The 19,717-nt window shown below is 35.8% G+C and overlaps 1 protein-coding gene across 9 annotated transcripts in view; it reads right to left on the bottom strand.

Moving 5' to 3' along the window:
* Positions 1–19,717, bottom strand: part of RANBP17 (RAN binding protein 17) — a 442,116-nt gene that overhangs the window by 126,815 nt on the left and 295,584 nt on the right. For 5 of the 9 annotated variants that reach the window (XR_010157416.1, XM_054684768.2, XM_054684769.2 and 2 more), the window contains 3 exons: positions 17,106–17,165; positions 8,370–8,443; positions 7,280–7,360 (listed from right to left, as the gene is read on the bottom strand). Coding sequence is in view for 8 of the 9 variants with exons in the window: in XM_054684768.2 (XP_054540743.2) it covers positions 7,280–7,360; positions 8,370–8,443; positions 17,106–17,165 (215 nt within the window). In the remaining variant the exon portion in view is untranslated. The remainder of the gene's footprint in view (positions 1–7,279; positions 7,361–8,369; positions 8,444–17,105; positions 17,166–19,717) is intronic. The other 4 variants (XM_001152068.6, XM_016954187.4, XM_054684770.2 and 1 more) reach the window with 1 other exon arrangement.

Raw genomic sequence — 19,717 nt, 5'->3', positions numbered from 1 at the left:
AGAACCAGAAATACCATTTGATCCAGCAATCCCATTACTGGGTATAAACCCAAAGGATGATAAATCATTCTACTATAAAGACACATGCACGCGTATGTTTATTGCAGCACTATTCACAATAGCAAAGACTTGGAACCAACCCAAATGCCCATCAATGATAGACCGGATAAAGAAAATGTGCACATATACACCATGGAATACTATGCAGCCATAAAAAAGGATGAGTTCATGTTCTTTGCAGGGACATGGATGAAGCTGGAAACCATCATTCTCTGCGAACTAACACAGGAACAGAAAACCAAACACCACATGTTCTCACTCATAAGTGGGAGGTGAACAATGACAACACATGGACACAGGGAGGGGAACATCACACACCAGGGCCTGTCGGGGGGTGGGGGGCTAGGGGAGGGATAGCATTAGGAGAAATACCTAATGTAGACGATGCATTGACGGGTGCAGCAAACCACCATGGCATGTGTATACCTATGTAACAAACCTCCACATTCTGCACATGTATCCCAGAACTTAAAGTATAACAAAAAAAAAAAAAAAAACACATAAAAAATCCAAATAGGTATAACAAAGATGAAGCATCTTAAGCGATACTAATAATTATTTACAAGGAACAGGAGTTAAGTCATAATCACTCAACAGAAGGGGCAACAGTAAGTTCTAAATGCCCACTGTATGAAGTTTTGAAACTATAAAGGAAGGGAAAAGAAGTCTTAATCTCTAATAATTTACAATCTAATAGGAGACAGGACCAGCAAATACTAAACTATATTACATTCATACCCAGATATGTAGATTGAAAACAAGGTGTTCACAAACATTAAGAAAAATAAACCACGACTTGAAAGAAAATGAAGGGAATTAATATTTAGTATTAAAGGACTAAGGATTAAGCTATTTCATGATGGCTTTACTAAGTCTTTAGCCAAGACTGAAAAATTGAATAAACCTAGTTGAGTTACAGTGTGTCAAATGAGGGAGAGTGGCAAATGTGGTGATTCAGTGAAAGATAATGAAGGTTATCAAGGGGTAGGTAAAATAAATTTCCTTGGCCCAAGTATAAAGTACAAATTGTGGTCTAATGGAGTATCAGGAAGTTAGCTATGGGAACTCAGTAAGTCAAGTACCGTCAAAGGACTCAAATTTAAGTCAATACTTTTGCTTGACCTAAGAAGCAAGTGGAAGAGATTGTGGGCTTTTGGGAAGAGAAATGATCAGATCAAAACAATACTCAAGGTACGTAATTTTGTGAAACAAAAATTTAAAGAACTTGGTGAAGGTCTAAATAAGGGGGCTACAGAAGAGGAATAGGGAGGATTCGACACCTGATTCTAGTATTCAAACAAACAGAGGAGATAAATTATGGGATGACTTTTCTGTGGCTGATAAAGACAGAAAACAATGAAATAAATCAACATTTCCTCTGATAAAAAATGCTAATAGAAGTATGCCTGAGGGATGTAAGCTGAAACTAGTTTTATTTAACATTCTCACAAACCATCTGGAGATGGTGGTATTCAGTAAAATAAAGCAATGCATTTTAATACTGTTTCACAAAAGCAGAAATATTACTGTTTATTGCTAAATAGTTCCTGTAACAGACATAAACAATTTTAATTTCATCCATCACCCTTGTTTCATTCTTGCCCTTTGCTTCATCTCTCGTCCTCTACTCTTTCCTGACACCTACCACATTCAGGATTCACACCCAAATGGTGGGAAGGTCAGAAACAGATGTGAGGATGTCTGGTTTGCACATTACTTGGTAAGTTTAAAAGCTGCATACTTAATGGTTTATCTATAAGCTTATGTCTAAATGACCTCGAATAAAAGGGGCTCCCTCAAATCAGCCATATCACAATGTCACATATCCACATTATTTTTAATGTGTAGATTTTCAGAAAATTCGTATGTAATTTATCTGAGTTAAATTTAAACAGAAGAAATAGAAACTATATTAATAAAACAACTGACTTTAAGCTCTTTGGAGAAATATAGAAAATGAAGTTTGCAATCAGTGTCAATTCTGTTAGAATTTAAAATCCATGAGGGCAGGGTCTGTGTTTTATTTGTTCTTTTGCCGTGTACTTAGCAAATGCTTAATAAATATTTGCTGAATTGAAAGAGGTCAATAAGATTCAAGATGAGTATGGAATTAAATTTAAAAATCACTATTTTAGTCTTACTAAATGTTAACTCTAGGTAAGGATGAAGTTCTAATTATTTTACTTAAAACAAGCAAGCAAAAGAAAGACAAATGGAGCTGGGAAAGGTAGGGGTAAAAAATAAAATTTTCATGGTCATCAAGTGACTTGATAGAAAATAGATTCTTTGGCTTGTAGAAACGAAAATGACTGAAATAAACTAGTAGATAAATAGATTTATCATGCATATGGATGGGACTTACATTCACCAAATTCAGGTGTACAGGAACTTAAGGGGATAATCTTAGAGAGTCAGTCTGAGGCCAAATGGAAGGAATTATTTCTTTATATCAAACCAAACCAGAGCCAGCTCTACAGGCATGCAGGCTGTATACTTGCATAGTGGACCCTGTGCCTAGAAGAGCCTCTTCATGGTTTAATGCTTTGCTGTTGAGGTCTTGAAATTCTTAACATTTTTTGAACAAGTAACTCCACATTCTTCTTTTTGAGGTGGGCCCTGCAAATTATGTAGCTAGCCTTGCAATAACATGGAGAAGTCATTAATCTTGAGAACTGTTGCAGTTAACAGTATCAATAAGGTAAAAAAAAAAAAAGTTTGGATAAACTCAAAAACGAATGTGGAACTCTCTTATAGAGTCTGATTTTAAAAAGCTAGATATTGGTATCTCATTGTGGTTCTGATTTGCATTTCTCTAATGACCAGTGATGATGAGCTTTTTTTCATATGTTTGTTGGCTAGATAAATGTCTTCTTTTGAGAAGTGTCTGTTCCTATCCTTCGCCCACTTTTTGATGGGGTTGTTTGTTTTTTTCTTGTAAATTTGTTTAAGTTCCTTGTAGATTCTGGATATTAGCCTTGTCAGATGGAGAGATTAAAAAAATTTTCTCCCATTCTGTAGGCTGCCTGTTCACTCTGATGATCGGTGATCATTAAAAAGACAGGAAACAACAGATGCTGGAGAGGATGTGGAGAAATAGGAACGCTTTTACACTGTTGGTGGGAGCATAAATTAGTTCAACCACTGTGGCAATTCCTCAAGGATCTAGAACCAGAAATACCATTTGACCCAGCAATCCCATTACTGGGTATATACCCAAAGGATGATAAATCATTCTACTGTAAAGACACATGCACACGTATGTTTATTGCAGCACTATTCACAATAGCAAAGACTTGGAACCAACCCAAATGCCCATCAATGATAGACTGGATAAAGAAAATGTGCCACATATACACCATGGAATACTATGCAGCCATAAAAAAGGATGAGTTCATGTTCTTTGCAGGGACATGGATGAAGCAGGAAACCATCATTCTCAGCAAACTAACACACGACAGAAAACCAAACACCACATGTTCTCACTCATAAGTGGGAGGTGAACAATGACAACACATGGACACAGGGAGGGGAACATCACACACCAGGGCCTGTAGGGGGGTGAAGGGCTAGGGGAGGGATAGCATTAGGAGAAATACCTAATGTAGATGATGCGTTGATGGGTGCAGCAAACCACCACGGCACGCGTGTACCTATGTAACAAACCTCCACGTTCTGCACATGTATCCCAGAACTTAAAGTATATTTAAAAAAAGGACCTCAAAATACACACACACACACACACACACTCTAGATATTTTTAGTTTTCTCATGTTTGATGATTATGTAATAAAGGCCAACCACCAACAGAGGGCCTGATAGAGAATGAAATTTCCTTTCTGAAACCCAAGTGGAGCATGTTAACTGCTACAAATTTGAGTAAAGAATAAATTGCAGTAGAAATACTGATCAATTATCTTTCAAAAGAATAAAAACTTGAAATAATGATTACCGAACAAACAGAATTTTGGATAAAATGTGATACTGTTCTCCGTTTTCAGCATTTAAAATAAGTAAGTTTACTTGATTGCTCTGTATGACCCTTATTCTCTCTCCAGTTTTCCCAGGAGCTTCCTTGTTTCAATCATTTGAACAATCTCTCCTTTTCCCATTTAGACAGAAACTAAAATTTCTGACCAGGAAACATTTCAAAGAAGGGAAAGATCCCCAAGTACTGAACTTGAACACAGCGGGCTGGCTCTGTACAGAGTCATTTCAGCTCTGTGCCTGTTCAAAAAAGCTACCTCAGAAATTCTTGGAATTTGGTCTTGAAAATATAAAGAGTATGTTAAGCAGTTACTCAAATGTACTTGCTAAATTTATTATAAATACCCATGTAATGAATCTGATGGGAAAACATAAACTTTCTGTCAAAAAGGTCACTGGATTTTAAAATAACAATAATCTTACCAATTTGAAAAGTTTCAAATTTGGCAAACAGCAATTCTGGGGTAAAATGCAACAGTCATCCAGTTACAATCTGGGGACTTATGTCCCCACATCATTATTTAGGAACTAGACTATCTCTAAAAATGTAAGTCTAGTGAGTCTTATGAAGTCCTATGAAAAAGTGTCTGTGAGGGAAGTACCAGACTTTTCTGCTCAGGACATACAATGCAGCTCTATTTTCTAACTACCTAAAGACAGAAGTTCTCAAAGTATGGTCCTGGAGCCACCAACTTAACATGAGGCTTGTGAAAACTGCAATTCTCAGGCCTAGGCCTAACACCTCCTGAAAGAGAAACTCTGGGGAGTGGGGCCTAACAATTTGTGTTTTAAAAAGCACTCACATTCCGATGCTCACTAAAGTCTGAGACTACTGCTTTAAGGCAACCAAAGGCTTTTTAATACTTCCTAAAAATGGGGGTCTTGTGTGATTTCAATTTCTAACAAGTGGTCAGATAAAAGACCACCAAAGTTCAGAGACTGGCTTTGAGCACCATAAACACTGAGTAAGGTTCATCTGAAGCAGATAAAATAGAAAAAATAAAACAGAAAGTATCTGAAGACATGTACTATAAATAAAGAACATTTAAAAACTTCATAGTGAGAAACATGCTTTTCATTTACTTCTAATATTTTAAATAAAAATATTTTGAATATTAATATATAAACAGATTTCCAATAACAAGGGCCTATAGGTGATGGTTTTGATCTTGCCTAAGTGTTTCTATTGCTGAAGAATGTCATCTTATTCCTAATATAGAAATAATGTATTGCTTTAAAATCAAGACTGAAAAACACATTATAATAAAGAAATCCATTGGAAAAACAAAACATGCATTAGGTAACCAGTAACTGCACTAAAACAGATACACCACTCACATATTCCATTATGTAAATGAATTCAAAGATATTTCATGACTGATCAGCTAGAAGGGACATAATGATTTATAATTCAAATAACTGAGCACTGAAATCAAATTGAACTAATATATATTTCTAAATATGCAAACCTGAAATAATTGCTAAAAAATACAAATCAATGTACCCATGTTGAAATCATTCCTATCCCCTGGTTTAAAATATTATAGCTTTTAAACTTTTATCTAGTAAGTTTTCTGAAAATATGATTTTTTAATTCACTTTGAGAAGTACTCAAAAGCAATAAAGAGCATGTAAAATAAAAGGCTATAATATTTGAATTAAAGAATATATAATAGGTTTAATAGGATAGAAAAAAGATCTTAAATAGCAGATACAAATAAATTAGGCATTATGCAAATTATACTAAAAGAATACAAATCAAATTAATTTTATACTAAATATCAATTTCAACCTAAAAAAATAGGGTAAATCTAAACAATAGATATATGCTATAAAATAACTGAGGCTTCTTTGCAGATAATATGCTTTCAAAGTAATTCATTGTGAAAAGGCCAGAGTTTGCAATACTAGGAAGTACTTATAAACCACTTCATATGTTAGAAATAAAGAGTATTTCAGCATTATTATTAGAAAAAAATATGGGTTGAGTTTTTTTTTTAATAAGAAAAAATACATATCTTAAAAAGCCAAATGACCATTGGAATTGGGTTGTACATCACTTTCCAGTAAAAAGGAAAAACAGCCTAGACAGGTGTAATTTATCATTTTTCTGATTTAATATCAAAGAAATATATTAAAATAATAAAAAGAATCCTGAAATCCTCAAAATTTGTAGTGATAAATAGCCCTCCCTGTCTTTATTGCATTATACCTACTAACAGAAATATTGCATGGTGGATTTTGCCAGACAAGGACGATTATTTTCCAATAAAAAGTTGCATATTAAATTCCAGCACAAAAGTGGGTGTCTAATACTTTGGAAATCTTTTATGGTTTACCAAGGAATACAATTTTAAACTTAACTAACATAAACATATTCCTGGAATGAACCTACATTAAAGGTTTCCATTCAACGCCACCATTTTCAGAATTTGTCCTCATATTAAAAGATCAGCTAATCTTAGTGATTAATCCAACACTTATCTTTCACAAGTCCTATATATTTGATAGCTAATGTAGAAAAGAAAATCTACATGATTCTCTCTAGTTGTTAGAAATATGACAATACTGTCAACTAGAATTTAGTAAGAAGATTCTTGGTTTTAGAATTTTAAAAATCTGCTAGACAGAGAAATCTAAACATTTAATGTATAATGGGAAATCTTATTTTAGATTAGATTAGATGTTGATTTGGTGGGGGCAATAATCAAACAAATGGTCAAAAAACTTATCGTTTTCTTTGTATTACTCCATTGTGCCTTTCAACTAATGAAAATGATGTTCTTTTCAACTGAAGAATATTAGAGATATATTTACTCACAGGAATGCAGTTTTTATAAGGTAATATTTTTAGAACATTTCGACCTCCTTAAAATTAAGTTACATACTTTCTTTTAGGACATGAATTTCTGACAATCACAGAAAAGCATGAACTAAAATACATGTGGACTTTCTTATATAACCATTTATTAGCCTGGGTGAGTATAAATATAACTGTAACTACTTAGGAATCTATATGTCCATATAAATTCAACAGTGATTCCGACTAAATGCTTCATAGTATACAGCTAATTAAAACCTTTCAAAAACATGCATTTACAGATAAGGCTAAATGAAAGGTCTTTTTATTTTTTTTAAAAATTGCAAAAATTATAAACAAGGAAAATACCTGGTTAATTAAATGCATCTGCTAGGTTGTTTACACATAATGTCAGATATACAGTGAAAAGGATATCCAACAGAAAGGTCATTTAGGAACTGAAGAGTCCTTGAAATTACAGGCTCACATCTTCCCCAGTATTTAAGGTTTGTAACACTAAATATGAAAAAAAGTCTTTAATTATAAGTAAGATATTTGCTTGTCTAAGGAGAACCAGAGAATACACATAAATTTATGTAAGTTTGATGACCTAAATCACAAATATTTTGAAAGTGAAAAACAGGCTCAAAAACATTTTCTATTCTTTCAATAGCATATTCAAAATTATATGCAACCTGCAATGAATATTGCTCTCCAAATGGTGTATAATTCTACATATTTAGTTTTGTAAATTAAAAAGTTGTCTAAGTGTTTCACTGGAAAACATCAAGTTTGTACCCAAAACATATTAGGGAGGAGAAGCAGGAGTTACAAAGAAAGCCAAATAGAGGCTCACTGTTACTGCCAAATAATGAACCATCAATCTGTGGCTCCAAAACTCACTTCTTATGATCACGACTGTTTACCTAACTTTGCTGTCTGCAATCAAGACAGTGTTGTTTGTCTGTTACACAGATAAAGCGGGGTGCCAGGTGGAGGCACACAAGTTTGGCTACGTGTACAAAGTTATGTCTATGACTAGAAACTAGTTTATTCTGCTAATGTTATAAGTCCAATATAAGGACAGTTTCCATGAATATGTCTCTGCCAGCCATAGGTTTCTCTTAGAACTAATGAATGCCCTATCAGACCTCTCTCAATGATTTCAATTTGCAATAATCTCTTCACGTGGTCTTTCAAATCGCGTGCTTTTCTTTTTAAATTAAAAAAAAATGCTGCCCAATTGATCTGAAGAGTCAAGGTCTGTAAATCTTTTAAAATCATCATCTGATGCTGCACGCTGCCGTTGTATGGAAACTTGACAAATTACAATGTCCTTTGGATGGTGACTTTTCAATATGTGAAATTAAGTTTCAATTAAGAACAATGCTAACATTCTAACAAAGCATAATTTTAAGTCTTTTATTTAAAAATTAATATATAAAAAGGTTTAAATACAATAAAAAGATCTATTACATTTAAAACAACAACAAAAGAAAAATTAAAGACCAAAACAAGAACTCACATTTTTGTCATGAATGTTTCTAGAACGTGGTTGTCATCTGTTATTCCTAAGACTTCTGACATACGAGCATATACCTGCATTAAAACATTTCATTGTTAAAAGTTTTACTATTAACATATATTTTCAAAAGACTATTCGAATTGAACAAACATAAGATTTAATGCACTGTGGTATCCACACTGAAGTAGGGAGTGGGTGGGAGAGCAAATGAATTTTTTAAAAAGAATCTTATAATTTTAAAATTTGCTAACTTTTTCCTCCAGATCGCTCCTATTTTGAAATATATAAACGCTTACACACAAACACACTCATATATCCATTTTACTCCCACCACACCACACACATTTTTTTTTTCTCAAAGTGGTAGACCACCCCTTTCTGGAAGACGGGAGTAGGTATGCAAAGGGCTGGAAAGTAGAGTACTTCAACAAAAGGTTCCAACACTTAAAAATTTTCCACCTATTCTAGATTTCAGCAAAATATTAACCATTTCAGGATTATTTAAGGCAGTTATAAAAATAAGGATTTAAAAAAATCAAAGGAAGTTAAAGAACTTATAGAAATTCTCCTCAAATATTACCTAATTAAGCTTCCCCAAATATACAGGTACGTCTTACTTTTCATGTTGACACTGAAATCCCAAGCTCAGGGATTCTCTGTTGAAAACATCAGGGCCTGGGAATCCACTAAGCTTCCAATTAGGGAGTGTTGGTTGCAGAGTTTGGGGTGCAACATTTCAGTCTCAATCCAAGCCACATTAAGCTTATAAACACATATCCCACTTCAAGTGGGAAAATGCCACTTATACCCCTTACTAGCCTGGCAAAGCTGAGAGGTGGGTTGACACCTCCATACTCCCTGATGCTCTGGTGTGATTCCAGGTTATCCCTGCCAGACACCAGCTGTATGGGATTTCTCTTCTGTGATTTGATCCTCTGTGATTGTGTTCTCTCACTTTCTCCTAATATGCCTATTTCTTATGTACAGCAACATAGCTTCTATTCCCTCTGTCTTTTGTTTTTTATATCTGAACACGAGCTTGATACACCACCATAGGTCATGAAGGTATCACAGGGGCAACACAAATCACCCAGAGGTATAGGGTCATAGAGGGGAGGAAAGCTGCCATTGTAGAAATTTCTTTTCTGGATTTTAAATACCATTTGAACCAGCAGGTTGTGTTCCAGGCTTTCAACCTGAGTCCTGTGTCTGGAAGCCTTCTCCTCAGGCTGATGGAGTGAATCAGAGGGAGAGAAAAAGAGGGAGAGGAGGAAGGGTTAGGTGTAGAGGGTGACAGAAGGCAGGAAGGGCTGAATGGTGGAGAGGAAAAGCTGGGGAAGAAAGAGAGAGAGAGAGAGAGAGAAACAGAGAGAGAGAAAGGAAGACTGAGATTCAAATTCCTGCTGCCTTACCTACTAACTTCTGAGCCCTACAGAAAAGCATTTCAGTGATTATATATCTGTGACTTTGCCCATGAGAGTAGGCCTTCATCTCTAACAAGATTAAAGTGACCATTGTTGCTTGTAAGATGTTTGGGGGAAAGAGGGAGCTAAGGAGGAGAGAGAATCTAAAGAAGTCAGTTACCAACAATCCTCAATAATCACAAACCTTTAAGCACAAAGATGGCTCTAATGAAGAATGATATGTAGAACAGAAAGTTTCCCTAAGCTCACCATGATGCCAAACCTCTCTCGTATATAGAAGTATACAAATTGGGTCCCTTGGAAAACCTAGCATCGACATGATTAATGGCACACAAAGCATTTCACAACTTGGCCTCAGCCTACCTCAACTTCCACATTTCCCTCAACCTCAAGCCACAATAAAATGCTGATGGATCACTGAGGCATCTCATGCAATTTCAGATTTTTATGTGTTCATGTGCTGGTCATTTTGCCTCAATCAGTCTTCTTCCTCTTTTTCCCCTCATACTCATTCAAAAGTCATCTCCTCTGAAGGCTTCCTAGGCACAGTGAGTTGAACTCTCCTTTATGTTCCCACAACGTCCAGTCCATTCCTCTATCATGGCGCTTTTCACACTGTAACTGTTTGGATGTGAATCTCCCTCATTACACTGAGTGCTTCTTGAGGGGTGACACTATGCCTTATTCTTTGTGTCCCTACTATTGCACCTAAGGCAATATTTTTCAAGTGAATACTACGTGTTTTTAATGTGCAGTGGAAAGACACGGTCTGGATCTACTAGGACTATATTATAATGTGAATATTACACAAAGAAAGAAAAATGACTTTTCCCATTAAGCATATATTGGATTCTACAGACAAAATACATAGAATCGTAAATTACAACAGAAAAAGAAAAGTAGCTAGAGAGAACAGCTTGAATATTTAGTAACTGATTATAGCAATTGTCTTTAATTTTATTTTAGTGGCACTCCTGTCAAGAGATCCTTAAAATAAGCCCAGTTTTATAAAATCAACTAATAGTAGGGATCAGACACCCTACTGTGTGCCCTGCTTTGCCCACTTGCTCAGTTCCAGGGCCAGAGACTGTGTGCCCTTAACTCTGACTGGAATTTAAAAGGCACGTTTGTTTAACAAAGATGAAAATACGAATGAGTATGTTTAAACTAGCTTTACCACAACTCAAAGCACAAATTCTTTGATGGTACACAGGATCATTTACATAAATAAATGAAATTAATAATAAATTCCATGACATCCTGGTTTTGGAAAGGATGTGTCCATGGCATTATCTCAAATTACTTATTTTCTTCTTATTGTATTTACATCTTTACTGGTTAATTTTCTTGTTTTCGATAACATAACTACAGTGGACTTTTGTAAAATCAAATTTTACATTTTCAAGACATTATAAATGCCTTTTTTATGGCAAGACTCAGACATAACATAATTTTTGTTTTAATCATTTTATTATTCATTTTAAAATGTGATTTTAAACATTTCAAACATTTTAACATTAAAAAATGTGCTTTCTAATTCAATGGGTCCTACAAGGAAGTTTTCCTACCATGTCCCTGGCATTCAAAAGAGGAGGAAGCTAGGCAGGCAGGTCTGTTGTGTTCTGCTGTCAAAACAGTTTCTCAAAGCATCAGATCTGACCCAATAATATACTAGAAAAACAGTCAACATTGACACATGGCAGTGCTTTAATCCACAATTATCCTTGTAACTTGCACCATTCCTTTTATCATCCATTAGCTTTGATTCCCATTATCCCATCTAGAACTGTGTCAACGCTTTTGTCCTTGGGGATTTCTCTCCACTACTAGGATCTGACAGTCAAGCTTGAGTACTAAACAGGATCATTACCTCTTAAATCCACTTATCTGATCTACTGAATAGTAAATTGAAAAGCTCATTAAGAGCAACAATCTGATTTGTTTTCACGTGTGACAGGGTCATTTAAAATCAATGTATGATTACAGTGTTTCTTTTAAAAGACTGTTTCTCATTTTTCAAGGTACCTTATCATTCAGATAACATGCAGAAAACATGAAAATGTCTCCAAACATTTGAAATTTAATTATCCCTTTTAAACATGGATAATTTGGGAGTGAGAAGTAATTTGTTCAGTTAGGAAATACCTACAAAATCGTTTATCATCAAGCACAGGTCAATGAAAGTCTTCTACAGAAAAATCTTCTAACACAGTATTTAGAGTTTTTAACACTTTCTACAACTTGTATTATTTCACCCGAAATAATTTTTATGAAACCAAGAAGAAACCGTATTGCAGTATCTATTTTAAGGAAGTATATAGGAGTTACATAGGAATGCAAGAAAAGGAAAAAAAAAAAAAACTCACTTTCAGTCCACAGATTCCTTGTCTCTTATTTCAGAATCTATTAAGATAATCTCATCACAGTGAAAAATGAGTCAAAATCTAAGAAATAAGAGACTAAATCTATCTGTGTGGTCATCCTTCAGAGAAGGATGGCCAATACAATGACACTGAATATATGGTTACGCCTTTGGTTATGAGTTTTATATAGTCAGAGATGCACATTCTGTAACCAAGGTTTTGCCTGTCTGAGCCCTCCTCCCTTCTTTCCTTCTTCTGCATTTCATAACATGCCTGCATAATAGACTGTAAGCTCCCTGAGAGCAGAAATGATGCTCTGTTTTTTTAAAATCTCACATGCCTACTACTCAATAATGTTTCTTAAATGAATAAAAAGAATATATGGTTAAAATGTACATTTTGGTCAATCCCATTTCATATATGATTCTTTAACAAAGGAAAACAACGCATAAAAGGCATGTATTCTTCCCCCTGTAAAATAATATACCCCAAATCCTACCCATCTGGGATGAACACTGGTAAAATGTTGTCATTTTAAAAGGTGTGGTTTTAATGCTTAAATAATATTTCTGGAAGAAGCTCTCCATATAAATTCAGTAAGAAGAGTCTTAATTTGAAACCTTGCCAGCCTGTTACAGGCACTTCTCAAAACATATAATAGAATATGATATTTTTGTAGTATTAATTTCCACATGAATATGTTTCCTCCACTATTTTCAGCATGTACTCCTGGAATGCAGGGGAAATGTCTATTTCTCTTTACATCTCCAGTGGTATATTGTCTTAGAACACTGTCGTGATAAACTTAGCGAGTAGAAAAAGCACAGACTTTGGTCCCAAAGATACCTGCATTTGAATTCTATATCTGCCACTAACTAGGTGTTTCTTAAGGTCTCTGAATCTTGGTTTCTTACCCATAAAATAGTAATAATAATAATACCTACTTTAGGCTGGGCGCGGCGGCTCATGCCTATGATCCCAGCACTTTGGGAGGCCGAGGTGGGAGGATTGCTTGAGCTCAGGAGTTCGAGACCAGCCTGGGCAACACGGTGAAACCCCAAACTAAAATACAAAAATTAGCCGAGCGTCGTGGCGTGTACCTGTAATCCCAGCTACTTGGGAGGCTGAGACAGGAGAATTGTTTGAACCTAGAAGGCGGAGGTTGCAGTGAGCCAAGATTGTGCCATTGCACTCCAGCCTGGGTGACAGAGCAAGACTCCATCTCAAAAAAAAACAAAAAAACAAAAAAACCTTCTTTATGGGCTTTTGATTAGATTAAATGATGATCCCGAACTCAGAGCTTGACATTTAATAGTTACTCAACAAATGCTGTTTCCCTGTACAACCTTTCATTGACCCTTCTGCACAGTAGGTGCTAAAGTGGTCAGGTAACACCTTTTGAAGAGAAGGCTCTTCACATGAAAAATAACAGAAAAAATCAGAAGGTGCTTTGAAGATTTTCACACAGCATAAAGATGGTTAAAACAAATAAACAAAATCTTATAATCTGTATCCATAACTCTTAAATCTTTACAAATATGTTCAATTAACACCTTCTAGTAACACTCAGAAATTGCATTTGTTAAAGGCATAAAGGAACTGCTTCAAAATTTCATGATACAAAATCAAATTCTTTCTACTTCTCAATGTCTATTGTCTTAGAAACTAGAAAAATTACCCATTTTAACCAGTTACCCATCTCTCTTGCTCCTGAAATATGGAAAGTGATTAGAAATGTAAGGAATTATCATTATTACAGATTTGAGAAGGCACACTCTTAAAAAACAAACAGTTTTCTTAGCCGTATTTATTTTACTGCAAAGGTTCTTACAAATTTAAGAAAAGAGCATTTGGATAGTACATAATGCTTCAATGAGCCAATACATTCTCCAAATTCTCAACTCATCAAATGACAAATATTGCCTGTAGAATTTGCAAGTAGCTTAAAAGATGTTACATATGGTTTTAAACAGGGAACTAGGTAAGAAAAACAGATGCGGGCATAAACTACAAATAGCAACATAATTTTGAGTTGTACATTTAATAAAGAATAAAAAAAGCATGTGCCGTAATAATTTTTAAAATTTCTTTTTCTAATCCTAATCCTTAGTCTTGGGTATCTGGAGCACTGTCTCTAACATTCTGGTTATAACTCTGAGGAAACTAATTATGTCAATCTTTAAATTTGAAGTAGATTACAGAACTGGGAAACCCAGAATATTAGTTCCTAAAGATTGTATGGATATATAATGACAGTCACAGAAATTCAATAACAGCCCTTTATGAAATGTACTCAAAAGCACCACATGAAACAAATTAAAAAGAACAACGAATCTCTCATTCTGTGCAAATAAGAAAATAAGAGAAAACACTGGTTCTATAGGTTTTCAAAAGAGTTTTTATAATGAATTAAGATTTTGGATAATGCATCTTCAGAAAATTATAGTAAGTTAATACCCTTAGGCCTTCTATAAATGTTTAAGATGCTATAACTTCTCAAAGAGCTTTAGTGCATTGTTTAAGCAGGCTCAATGCAGAAAATTAACAGTGCAGTAGAAGTCAACAACAAAGTATTTTGCCATTGGATGACAAACCTTCTCTGAACCAATTTATTCTCAAAAACATATCAGGTAATACAAAAGTGATACCACAAAAGATCCCCCAAATATTACTGTGAATTTTCAAGTATTGTTTCAATCTATTGGAATGACTTATTAATGAAGGTTTTTAACTGGTTGTAAATTGGTAAAACAAAACCTGTCACTGGAAAGGATCCAATATAATGAAAGCATTAGTGTTCCTTAGGAAGAGAATTTAGGAACACAGTATGAAATCACTTACTATGAATAAGAAATCAATTTTCATATTTTTGTTTTAGGCTTCAAGTGCCTTTGAGGTCAATTCAGTGCTTTCTATAAGAAAGACCTCATCAATGTGAAAGGCATTAGTAGAGGAGGGAGGAGGAGAGGTGTAAGAAAGAATAGAGCATTTAATGACTTGGATCTAAACCATTTGGAACTAAAGGTACTTAGCTCTTTCATTAACATTTGAAGCAGGATAAAATATGATAATCACAATTAACTTATCACCATAACAAGAGAATTAATGGTACAAACATCATTGCTGTATATTAAATACACAAACTTAGTGACACTGAATAGATCCATATTAATCCTGGGTGACTAATTTTTCCATATCGTTTCAAATAACATCACTAAATATAAGCCTGAAATTAGACAGAAAAATCTTTTGCCAGAATTTAATTTTAAAACCATAATTTATGTTGGGAATCAAGTGGTAAAAGGTGAATAATCCTGCTTGCCTCATTCAGTTGAATAAGGAACAGCATCTGATAAAGAAAAACTGGTTATGGAAGTATAAAATACATCTGAATGTTAAACATTTATTTCAATTAGAATATCTGAACCCACCATCTGTGGTGGCCATCTTGCTAAGGGCACATGTACCTAACAAATCTCTTAAGAAGCATTCCCAGTCTGCTTGAATAAGCTATTGTATAAGAAAACTTGGAGTGACCACTTTGGCCTCACATTTCCTTCGCTCCACATCCTGTGGCACAAAGCATGAACTCAGCAGGCTGGGGTGCAGGGCTGCCTGCTGCCTTGTGATAATCCCCTCTCCCAGTAGGGGCCTCCACTGATGCATGGCTAAGAACATGCTTCCTCTTTTGCTTGCACCCCAGTGGGGTTTCCATTTCTAACTTGGGCCCAAATCCAGACTGCTAAGGAAGGTGGAAAAGTCAGAAAGCTCCAGACGCTGTCAGAGATATTTCTGAGTCAGTTTCTAAACAATAATTTATTAGAAAGAGTACAGGTATAATGTGAAAACCAGCAAGGCTGGTAATTTTGGAGAGATTCTTTTCCTCCCACCCCCAAGCAGATCTAGGGTCTAACTACCACCTGTTCAACAGAAGCTGGCTGTTTGCCTTACTTTCCTTCAGGGAGCCACTGACTAAGGATCTCCACCAGCATGAACCTAATGCCTCCCGACAGGCCTTCCCTAGCCAAGAGGGACCTGGGTTGAGTGCACCAGTTACTGGTCACAGGATATGCAGTCCACAGAAAGACTCCTGTGGTGCAACCAGCTGAAAGCCAACCAGAGAAAATGGAGAGTGTACATTTGTCCTGACACAGCTTTGCTCCTGCTGGCTGCCAACTCACTCCATGTCTGGGGCCAAGCTTCTGTTAAACTAGTCTTCTATGGATAAAGCCATGGTAAAGCCCTGGGTAAATATATTATCTCCCCAAGCCCATTCAAAAAGAAGCTAACTATGGCTATGGCACCAGATGCTTGGGAAGAAGGCTTAATTTTAGTAGAGGATTTTGGGACCATGGTTTGAAAGAGCATTTCAGACAGTTAAAGGAATATTTATAATTCTTTGCAATAGCAAGTTTATAAGATAACGATTAAATTTTAGGGCAAAGAAGCTGATGCTGGATGAAGTTTGTGAGAGGGTGATAGCAGAGGTGGGGAACTGGGAAGTAAAATATTTTGTTTAATCCCCCGTACCTCCTAAAGGTGTCAGCCAGAAACACATTCTGACACAAGGGATACATGTGCTCCAGACACTGTTCAATAACAGATGCTATTCAATGTAGCCAAATAAAACTTTCTTAAGTATTAATAACTGATTATAATTGGTTACTCAGCAATGTTAGCATCAAGAAATCTAGGATGCTTTTGTACTATGCAACCACATTAAATATAGGCTTTGCAGCTAATACTGCTTATGAGTGGACTACTAAACCTTTGGCTATAAAATATGAACATTGTAGAATTATATAGTGCATAAAAAGGGAATGAAGACAATGCATGCCTACACTAAATCATTGTATGCATATGCCTGTTTTACTAATTAGAATCTGAGGCTGTAGTGAGACAAGCATAAAGATTGCTGGTCCACCATCATAACCAGCAACCCAACTCACCTTAACTATTTTCCAAGCCTTCTCTGGAACTCTGGGTATATCACTCCTCAGGCGTACAACCTAAAAAGCACAAAGTTTAGGGACCTGCCACCTGGCACCAGAAATAAGAGCAAAAGGCCTCCCCAGTCTCAAATAAAAGGAGAAAGTGGCTGACAATTTTTGTGGTTGTTACTTATGATATTCTTGGGACTTTGATTTTATTCTGGAGCCCATGAGCGGAGACATGGTGAAGTCCTGTTCAAATTCTGGATGTGGTTATATGAATGACAATGGGTTTGCTTCAATGAGATAATTCCAGAAACCAGTTACTAAAAGCTAGCCCTAAAAAAGAATAAATCATAAATAATATTTGACAGAATGATTTTTAAGAATCTCAGCTGGGCGCGGTGGCTCACGCCTGTAATCCCAGCACTTTAGGAGGCCGAGATGGGTGGATCACCTGAGTTCCAGACCAGCCTGGCCAACAAGGTGAAACCCTGCTTCTACTTCTACTAAAAATACAAAAAATTAGCAGGGCGTGGTGGCATGCGCCTGTAATCTCAGCAACTTGGGAGGCTGAGGCAGGAGAATCACTTGAACCCAGGAGGCAGAGGTTGTAGTGAGCTGAGATTGCTCCATTGCATTCTAGCCTGGGCGACAAGAGTGAGACTCCATCTCAAAAAAAAAACAAAAAGAATCTCTTAGCACTGTTTCCCATGAAGCACTTTCATTATAGAAGTGTGGCAACTGAGGCTAATGACTTAAGCAGGCAAAGTAACCTTCTGATTGGCAAAAGTACATCTTTTAACTAGGGTTACAAAGTATAATATCACAAAATAGGAGGTAATCTAGTGAAGTGGTTAGGAATAGATTCTGAAGCCCAAGACTAGTGAGATTCTGCCACTTACTAAGTAATTTTGAGCAAGTTGCTTACCCTTTAAACCTTAGTTTCCTCAAATATAAAAAGGATGAGAGTAGTACCTAATCTGTGGAATTTTTGAGATTAAAATGGTTAATTTATGTGAAGGACCTATAACAGTATACAGTAAAATTTTCATAAGTATTACCTATTATTTTTATTGGAATGTCTCTTTTCTTTGTGCTTTATCTGGACTAGATACTAGAAAACAGATATATGTTCTAAGTGGGTATGTGAGTAGCTTTAGTAGTAGTTAGAGGGGAGAGGGTCTTAATGAAAGGTAATAACTTCTAATATTAAATAATGGGTCTATTTCTTTGAGTCTTGCAAAGAAATAAAGTAGTAAGAAAAGTGATAGAAAAAAAGTCAGGAGAAAAACAGAATGATCTGTGGTATTTGGTGTTATTTTATCTCAAGAACTTATCTGCATCACCTATATTGCCAGATTCAAAGCTTTCATCCTCATTTTTTGAGTCAATACAAGTTCCTGCTTCCTATCTCCAAGGTAAGTTTTCAACTCACTGAGTAAGTAGATGATCACTGTGTCCAATAAGTTATCAAAGTTTTCCCCATTCAGATCAATAGGTCCATCCAATTGTCCAAATTTTCTTTTCTTTTTTCTTTTTCTTTTTTTTTTTTTTTGAGATGGAGTCTCACTCTGTCACCCAGGCTGGAGTGGCATGATCCTGGCTCACCGCAAGCTCTGCCTCCTGGGTTCACATCATTCTCCCGCCTCAGCCTCCCGAGTAGCTGGGACCACAGGTGACTGCCACCACGCCCAGCTAAGTTTTTGTATTTTTTTAGTAGAGACGAGGATTCACCGTGTTAGCCAGGATGGTCTTGATCTCCTGACCTCATGATCCACCTGCCTCAGCCTCCCAAAGTGCTGGGATTATAGGCGTGAGCCACCGTGCCTGGCCCAAATTTTCTTTACTAAATTAATGTACACAGACACGGGGGTCCAGAACACCATCATTAGTTTTAAATTATTAAGAGTTTTTAGGTGATGGGCTCCCAAGGGGCATTCTCTCACAGTGGGAACAGAAAGGGGCTACCTTTCAGAAATAAATATAATATTACTGATCTCTGACACTAGACTATTGGTTCTAGGTTGCTTCTATTGTAGGACATAAAATATCAAGGATCTAGCTTAGTTCTTTTGTGACTGATGGCGAGCCAGGACTAGACATCCAATCTTCAGTTAAAGAAATGAGTCTTTTCCTTGGGAAGTAAAACAGCTAGTATGGAGATGAAACTTATGATATTGGCATTATCAGTCAACACACTCTGAAACTGATCATTCCTGGACTCATGCCTAAATACATACATAGCCAATGTGATACAGTGAAAAGCAAACTGGGTTCAGAGTAAGATGATCTGGTTGAAACCAAGGGTCTGCCACTAAACAAGCTTTTATTCTGAAATTGTTTCATATTTCTGCAAAATGATATTCATGTATATTAAACAGAACATTGTTGAGAAGACTAAATGAGAAAATGTAATGAATAATTCAGCAAAGTGGTTAAATGCAAAGTAGAAACCCATTGCAGGTTAGATTAAGGTTGAAGATAAACTGTATTCTCAAGTGATATTTCCTAGATATTTCTCATTCTACATTACCTGAAAATACAGGATTCATAACTTACAACATGGATAATGTTTTAACCCCCAACACCTTAATCTTTAGGAAGGTTAGAGAGTATCATGTGTTAGG

The sequence above is a fragment of the Pan troglodytes genome, chromosome 4, assembly GCF_028858775.2.
Source record: "Pan troglodytes isolate AG18354 chromosome 4, NHGRI_mPanTro3-v2.0_pri, whole genome shotgun sequence".
NCBI classification, from domain to species: domain Eukaryota; kingdom Metazoa; phylum Chordata; class Mammalia; order Primates; family Hominidae; genus Pan; species Pan troglodytes.
The sequence above is the reverse complement of the archived record's forward strand: the minus strand, read 5'-3'. Positions and strand labels throughout refer to the sequence as shown.